Source organism: Semicossyphus pulcher, unplaced genomic scaffold (assembly GCF_022749685.1).
Source record: "Semicossyphus pulcher isolate SPU_LCO1_2020_fin unplaced genomic scaffold, fSemPul1.0.p SCAF_3, whole genome shotgun sequence".
Taxonomy (NCBI): Eukaryota; Metazoa; Chordata; class Actinopteri; order Labriformes; family Labridae; genus Semicossyphus; species Semicossyphus pulcher.
Window position 1 is genome coordinate 10,750,721 of NW_027211704.1, and position 8,036 is coordinate 10,758,756.

At 42.9% G+C, this 8,036-nt stretch overlaps 1 protein-coding gene across 1 annotated transcript; it reads right to left on the minus strand.

Moving 5' to 3' along the window:
- Positions 1–1,271: 1,271 nt before the first annotated feature.
- Positions 1,272–6,986, minus strand: LOC138605462 (intermediate filament protein ON3). The gene is made up of 10 exons (XM_069677734.1): positions 6,675–6,986; positions 3,829–4,037; positions 3,681–3,741; positions 2,966–3,061; positions 2,639–2,803; positions 2,117–2,242; positions 1,878–2,021; positions 1,594–1,670; positions 1,464–1,510; positions 1,272–1,378 (listed from the first exon to the last, which is right to left on the minus strand). Exons 1-10 carry the CDS (start codon positions 6,984–6,986, stop codon positions 1,272–1,274), a joined length of 1,344 nt encoding a protein of 447 aa, XP_069533835.1.
- Positions 6,987–8,036: the final 1,050 nt, after the last annotated feature.

Here is an 8,036-nt window from a genome sequence, read left to right on the forward strand (position 1 = left end):
AGCTAATTACAAAATCACAAAAAGAAATCTTGAGTATTTTAATGATATTTAGCTAAGCTATATTACAGCACTTAGGTCAAGCTAAATTACAAAATAAAATATTAAAAAAAAATAAAAGACCAATAATTTAGTCCCTAAGCACTGGTGTTGGCACCATCTGTCCCTGGGTTCACCATTTTGTCCTTTCTGAAAAAGGTCTAAGACTATTGCAATAATGTTTGCTAATGAGTGCTTACTGACTGAAATGTCAAATATTGAATTGACTGTCATGACAGTTGTCCCATTTAGGAGGAATTTGTCAAAGTGCACATAGATAACTTAACCACTAGAGGGCGGTAATACGCCTTGACTGTAAGCACTGCACTAAACACAACTGTTTACCTATTTGGACTTATCTCTGAGCACTTGTGTACAATATTTATATTATTTTCTCCATTAAACTAAAAGAAATAGCAGGATAGCAGTTTATTTTGGTGCCAACAAACGAATGCACACAGGCATCGATTTCATTTTGAGGTCCAAGTTATAAAATCATATGTGCCATGAAAAAATAACAGCTGTTGCCAAAAAAAAGGTCTTTAAAATGCACGAAGAAAAACACTCAGGAGATTTTTTGTAAATGTTACATTTATTTGTGCAAGCAACAGCAGAAAAGTAATAAAGAACAGTGAACACGTGTAGATGAAGACAAATAGTTTATCTGATTATATCAAGGCAATCTTCATAATAAAAACTTAGTGGGCAAAGTTTAAGAGAGAAAAATCTATTATATAAAGACACACCAGACAAAATATCCCCCAAATGATTTTCAAGACTACAATATCTTTATCTTATAATAATTTCCCCACAGATTAACAGAGCCTAAATTTACAGAAGTCTATTTCAGTGTTTGGTAGGAAGCATAAAGAGTAAATAAACACATTCAAACCTTTATAGAGTAAATTATATCAGAAAGAAAACCTTTCCCAGCGCAAGTTCCTCCATATTTAGTCGTTTAAATGATTATCATCATTCTACAGTTAGTAAAGATTAATAATAAAATGCCCCAACCTGCACCCTCAAACATTTACAGATACCTATTAGATGTGTGTGAATTTGCTGTGTGAATCTATGTGCGTGTAAAGCATCATGTAAATGTGTGGTACATGCATGCAGTTGTGGCAGACATATTCAGATCCTATATACGAGTAAAGTACCCATATAACGCTGTAAGAATGATTATTACTCATGCATTAATGGAGTAGCAGTACAAAGCAGCATGTGTGATCGTCTCAGTGAGAGCTGTATCTGCTGCTGTCTCTGGTCTCTGTCGTCTTTATCAGCAGTTTGGGAGCAGGAGAGCTGCTGCTGCTGTGATACCCGTTAGTACTCTTAGTACCTGCACACAGAGACAGAGAGACACGTTAATATTAAAAGACTGTAGCTGGAGGTCTGAGCTCCATTTTTCTGGTTTTGTCACTCACTGTAGTTGGAGACGGCCTGGATGTTGAGGATGGACTGCTGCCCGAGTCTACAGAAGAAGAAGAGACACAGTATGAGGCAGTTATTGTGTTGGATTAAAGCAAACACACAGACTCCTCCCCCTCCTCTCACCTGTCCTCCTCCCCCTCCAGCAGCTTCCTGTAGGTCGCAATCTCGATGTCCAAAGCCAGTTTCAGGTTCATCAGGTCCTGCAGGTGAAGCAGAGAATCAAACTCAGGTGTTTTAGATCAAACTGACTCCACTTGTTTTACACATGATTAACACATGATTTAATTAAATATCTCCCTCTTTGGTACATTTATAGTCTACTAAATGTGCACTAACTGCATCCCCACTGACTTAGTACAATTTTAAAATGGTGTTCTGTGAGCTGTTGGGCCCTCTCGCTGACCCACCTGGTACTCTCTGAGCTGCCGGGCCATGTCCTGCTTGGACCTCTGCAGGGCATCCTCTAGGTCTCTGGTCCGGGCTTTGGCCTCTTTCACAGCCAGCTCTCCTCTCTCCTCGGCCTCGGCCAGCTGGTTCTCCAGACCGCCTCGCTGAGGGGGGACAGGGGGACAGAAGTCAGCCATGCTGGATGTGAATCATGTAGAACATTGCATTCTATTAGGTTCCATATTTCCTGTAGATGTACCTGAGCTTTGACCGCCTCGATTTCGCTCTGCAGACGGCTGATCAGCCTGTTGACCTCTGCGACCTCTCCCTTCACCATGCGGAGCTCGTCTCCATACTGGCTAGCCTGCACCGACATCTGGTCGAACTTCAGACAGACAGGAATGGTAACATTAGCTTCATCACCGCCTTTAGCTGATTTACCTTTAAACACTGAAAGCTTATAATCAGAGTTGTAAAGTACTTAAAGTATGAGACAAAGTAAGTGTTCTTGTAATCTGGGCAGATTTCTCCGTAAAGTCTTAAAAGTAAAATACCAACTTTTTAAAAACTCCAACAACTGAACTTAGGTGCAAATCTGAAGAACTTGTACTCCAAATAAACGCTTCTTTATGTTTCTCCTTTACATTTCTTAGATATAATCAGAGATGTTGCAGCAAACACAACCTGATATGAAGGATTATAATGGGAACAGGATATCTCTTTTCTTGTTCTCTACCTGGGCAAACAGCATACTCATAGAGTCCTGTTTCCTGGTCCTTACTTTGCTCTTGTACCAGGCCTCCGCCTCCTCTCGGCTGCGGGCTGCGATCTCCTCGTACTGAGCTTTGACCTCAGCCACAATCTGCTCCATGTTCAGGCTGCGACTGTTGTCCATCTGCACCACTACGGACGTGTCTTTAATGCTCGCCTGCAGCTCACGCAGCTCCTGGAGACAGAAACAGAACAGAATTGATAGGTTACAGCAGGTGAGGTACCAAGTGAAGAGCCAAATATGATGTTTCAAGAATATATAAAATACGTTCTGTTCAAACTTACTAGAGGAGGAAGAGTGCAAATACGTTTTTAAAGCATGACAAAGCTTCTGTACCTCCTCATAGATGTTACGCAGGAAGTTGATTTCATCAGTCAGAGCTCCAACTTTATCCTCCAGATCGGCCTTCACCAGGTAGGCTGAGTCTACATCCTGAACACAGAAACAAGTACATGCACAGACATGAGCAAAACGCTTTACTAGGCTGCTAGATGCTAATACTAGCATGGCAATAACAATGCTAACATGCTAATTTGTAGAAAGTATAATTATGTTTTCTGTGTTCACCTTCTTAGTTTATTGTGTTTGCATGCTATCAGCCCTGAGACAACCGCTAACATTAGCATTAGCAAACATTTTCTAGCTAACATTACTGTTAGCTAGGAGTTAGTATCCTGTAACAGTATCAAACAGTATTGTTAGCTAAGTAATGGTTGAATGCTAACGTTAGTACTTGTCTTATGGTAGCTAATGAGTTTTCAAATATGTTATTTAACCTTGAAATTAGACACAACGCTGCTTCAGATCTACTCTGTCTATTGTCCTTTCAGTAACAGACTAATCAAAAGAAGTGAAATGATCATCGTCATCTTGTTAAGACTGGAGTTGGTAAATTTCCATTTCTTTTTTAGAGGTTTGGCCTTTGGTTTATGTGGGAAAGTAGAGAGTGGAGACAATAAGGACAATGGCAAAAGATAATATGGTGGTTCATCTTACTCACCACACCTGTATGTGTGTGTGTGTGTGTGTGTGTGTGTGCGTGTGTGCTGACCTTCTTCAGGATAACAAAGTCATTCTCCAGGTTGTTCCTCTTGTTAATCTCATCCTCATACCTGTGACAGAGACAAAACACACATGATGTATCTCAGGTGTCACCAGACTAACTGTGACATTATGTCTACCGCAGTGTCGTTACTGACTTGTGTTTGTAGTCCTCCACCAGGCCCTGCATGTTCCTCAGCTCTCCGTCCAGTTTGGTCTTGTCGTTGTTGACCAGGTCCATCTGACGCCTCAGACCCGCCATGTAGGCCTCGAACAGGGGCTCCACGTTGGAGCGGCCCACCCCCTGACCATGCAGCAGGTCCAGCTTGGTCTCCAGCATCTTATTCTGCTGCTCCAGGAAACGCACCTGGATGATGATATGAGGATGAACGTGTAAATAAAGTATTGTTCAGATACCGTACTGCAACTTCTGGCAGCCATATTGGGGGTTTTGGGATAATGGCGTCTTTCCAGCTGATAACCAGCTCTATCTCAGAGTCACCTCCTGACTGTATCTGCTCAGCTCGGGTTACCTGCCTGCAGCGGGGGAGTTTATCCTCCACCTTTATACCTCCACCTCCCAACACAAAGCCTGTGTCCTGTTCAGAGCAGAATAATCTCCCTGTGAGACACGACCACACCGTGTCTGACCTACATGATCAGGTAACACACCAGCTGAATGGACGGAAATGGGAGGGATAGCTTAAATATCCTGCGATCCAAAACCACAGAATGTGGGTGTAAATGGAGGTTTAAATCCCAGAAGCATTCACCGACATTCAGCTCTTTTAAGGATCTACCTTCGTGTCTTTAAAGTTGTCTTCTGGGATTATTTCTGCGCTAAATAGTCCCAATAAACACTCTCACATTTCCCTTTTATCTTGTGTCATTGACCCTCATTTACATTGAACCTGGGTTGTCATCTTGAAGACAGACTTTGTTCACCTGTTTCATCTGACTGAGTACGTCTCTGCATGAGGGGAGCAGCTCTTTAATGTTTCAGAGCGGTTCAGACCAGCAGGGTTGGGTTTCACAGGTAATTGCAGGGTCAGTTTATCCATCAGTGGAGCGGGCTTCGCCTTTTGGCAGTTTTCACATTTCTTTATGCATGACTAAAAAAAATGGGCTAAGCGGGTCTTACTGCGACAACGTCCAACATTTAAACTCATGGACCATCTGAGAAAACATTAAGACGTTTTCTGCTTTCACTTTCTCCTCGGATGGAGTCAGCGCTCCAGTCGGGAAGTCATTCTTCCAACTACAGTGTGTTCACGAGTTTAAGGTCGTAATAAGGGGACAAATTGGTCATCTAGGTTACTCTACATGGACAGCATTAAACACTTACCATCTTATACCGTGCTAAGTTTTTTCTGTTAGCCGTAAGGTCACATCAACGCTCTCATTTACAGCAGGACGGAGGGACGGACGAGCGTCCTGATGTTTCTGGGAAGTTTCACAATATTTGATCCTGAATCTGATTTAGTAGGTATCTGAACATTTGGACAAACAGACCTGTTCCAGCTCATGAGTCTGTCTCTGTTGTCACCTGAAGTCACTCTGCTGATGTTGGAAGCTAACAAAGCCTCTATTGTGAACGTGTGTTACCGACTCCGTGAGAAAGCAGAGATGTTCCCTAAGTACCATATCGATGTCGACATTATCACAGAGCTGCTCTCTCTCCTCCTGTGGGAAATGAGTGAGAGCGGTGTCCTTCACCAACATCAACACAGGAACATTACCCTGTAATTTACCATGTAACAACTAGCCTGATGTCCGTCTCAACGTTTAAAGAATCTGGACACAAGTGAAATTAAAGGAAAGATTATTCGCCTAATCGTGCCCCTTTGTAAGAGTTTATCTTGTGTTATTATTGTGACCTTGTAAAAGTCTTCAAGGTCAGCCTCCGTTGTTTAAGAAGCAATATTCCATTTTATTTATAACGATGCAGGAACATCTGAGACGAGTTTGCCACAATTATGAACATAAAGCTTATTGTTTATCTGTCTGGTGTATAACATCTTTGTTCTGGCTCACTCTCACCTTGTTTTTATCCACAGATATTTCCAGATAAACGCTCTAAAAACATGGAACACTTCCTGCTTACATGCAAACAACCAAAATGTTTCATGTGATTGGATACATACTCAATGCAAAGACAGATTCAAACATTGCAACATGAATGACACGAGTCACCTGAACTCAAATGAATTTTACATTTATCAAAGAGTAAAATCTATTCAACTATTTGGATCCAGTTATCTCTTCACTGTTGGCTTAATCTGAAGGTTTAAAGGTGTGTTATAGGTGTGACAAGCTAATGCGAAGACATGGATTTAAGCAAATGTGTGCAGGCCAACATAACTGACGTGAAATTAAAAAGCACAAATTGAATATTTTGTCACGCTGCGTCTTTAAAGCCTCCTAGCATTAAGATTTTCCTGACATCAAACCAAACTCCGTTAAAAAAACAGGTATTTTAAAGAAGTGTTCTTGTCATCTTGCAGACAGACCTGTCAAAGCATGAACTCAGACTTTTTACAAACCTGCATCATGACAGGTTGAAAAGATGATTTCAGCATCTTTTCATCCTGTTTATTGTCATTAAATCTCAGTAACATCTGTTTGTTTTGTTCAGTTCATCCAGACACACTTGGTTTTAATGAGGTCATTGGAGGGGGAGCAAATTAAGTGAGATGTGTCTAATCAATAAACACAAACGGTGCAGCGGTTAAACTCGTTCACATAACGTGGGCGAACTTCACTTTATGTGGACACATGTTCAGAGAGTGGCTGGTGAACACAGTGGAGCAGATAAAGAGGCATATGTCTATCAGCAGATGGTGGAGACCAAACACAGGGGTAAAAGATGTTGAATTAACATTCATTAGGTCCACAGTAATGACAAAGCTGCTACATCATTGATGGTAGTAGAAAACAGCAACTGTTTACTGTAAATGTTCTATAACCAAAGGAAGGACTACCTTCTACCTGCTTCAGCTGTTACCTTGTCTATGAAGCTGGCGAAGCGGTTGTTGAGGCTCTTGATCTGCTCCTTCTCGTGGGCCCGGCTCATGGACAGGTTGGGGTCGATCTCCAGGTTGAGGGGGGCCAGCAGGCTCTTGTTGACCGACAAGGAGGCCAGCGAGGCCCCCAGGCCGTGGTGATGCCCGTTGGTGCCCGCGTACAGAGAGCTGCTGCTCAGGGAGATGCCGCTGAAACCCCCCTGAACCGGCCCGAACCCGCTCAGCCTCCTGGAGCCGCCGCTGCTCCGCACTGAGTTACTGGAGCTGATTCTCTTGGTACGACTCAGACTCATGATGGAGAGAGAAATGAAGGAGGCAGAGGAAGAGGGACTGTAGATGAAAAGGAAAGAAGATGGAAGACTTAAATGAATAAAGCGGAGTAAACCAGGCTGTGCAGGTCAGAGAATGACTGGCTGAGTCTCTGAGAGAGAAGTGATACAGGTGAGTATGAGATGACGGACCACAGTGAGGTGTCTCAGGTGTCCCCTGCACTTTTAAACCCCCCTTGGGTGATGTCAGGAGAGGAGGAGAGACACAGGAGCACAGGAGAGGAGGTGTCAGGTATCTACCGGGTTGGTTTTAAAGGTACATCAGCTACCTGTACACAGAGTTGCTGGAGGACATGTCATTGCTAAAAGACAGGAAAAAGAAGACTGTTTACCCTCCGTAGATCGCCTTCTAATCCTTAACTTTACCTTTTAAAAAACCTTTACTTCATCTGAGTGCAGTTCTCTTTTTGTTCTGAACCTTCTCCTCTCTGGAGCTTTACCCTGATAAAGACACTCTTGTGTTTATATCATCCTCTGTTTCTGGATGGACTTTATAGTGCAGAGGAAACACACGGGGAGTCTGAGCACCTGGAGCAGACCTGTTTGAAATGTGACACAGTTAGGGGGGGTCACATGGTGTCTTGTTTCTTCCTCATGTTGCAGAGCTTCATCCTGGGGAAGCTCGAGCCCTTCATACACATTAGATGGATCCGTGGGTAGCACAGAGGACAAGCTGCATCTCTGTGGGGGAAGAGGAGGGGGAGGAGAGGGTCTGCTTGGTTTCAAAACCTGGTTCAAGTTTGGAAAAAGGAGGGGACTGACTTAAAATATGAACTTTAAATCACTTAAAAACAAACACAACATACAAACTGAAACATAACAGGGTAGAGGCCAGGTGAGAGATGAGCAGCCATGAGGTGAGCTTCATCTCTGATGACCTGACTCCGTCTACAAGGCTAGAAGGTCGTCACACAGGTGAGATTCAAACTTCCCTAATCGAGCTAAAAAACGAGTTCCAAAGTCTTTCGTTCTTTAAGACTAAAACTCGGTACAACTGCCCTTGTTTTGCATAAG

Bases quoted from the DNA above. Each gene is read 5' to 3' on its own strand.
- LOC138605462 (XM_069677734.1), bottom strand. From the start codon at position 6,986: ATGAGTCTGAGTCGTACCAAGAGAATCAGCTCCAGTAACTCAGTGCGG. The intron at 2,243-2,638 runs GTAAGGACCAGG...GTCTGTCTGAAG, and splicing joins AGGCCTGGTACAAGAGCAAA to TTCGACCAGATGTCGGTGCA. The intron at 1,379-1,463 runs GTGAGTGACAAA...CTCTGTGTGCAG, and splicing joins CCAGGCCGTCTCCAACTACA to GTACTAAGAGTACTAACGGG.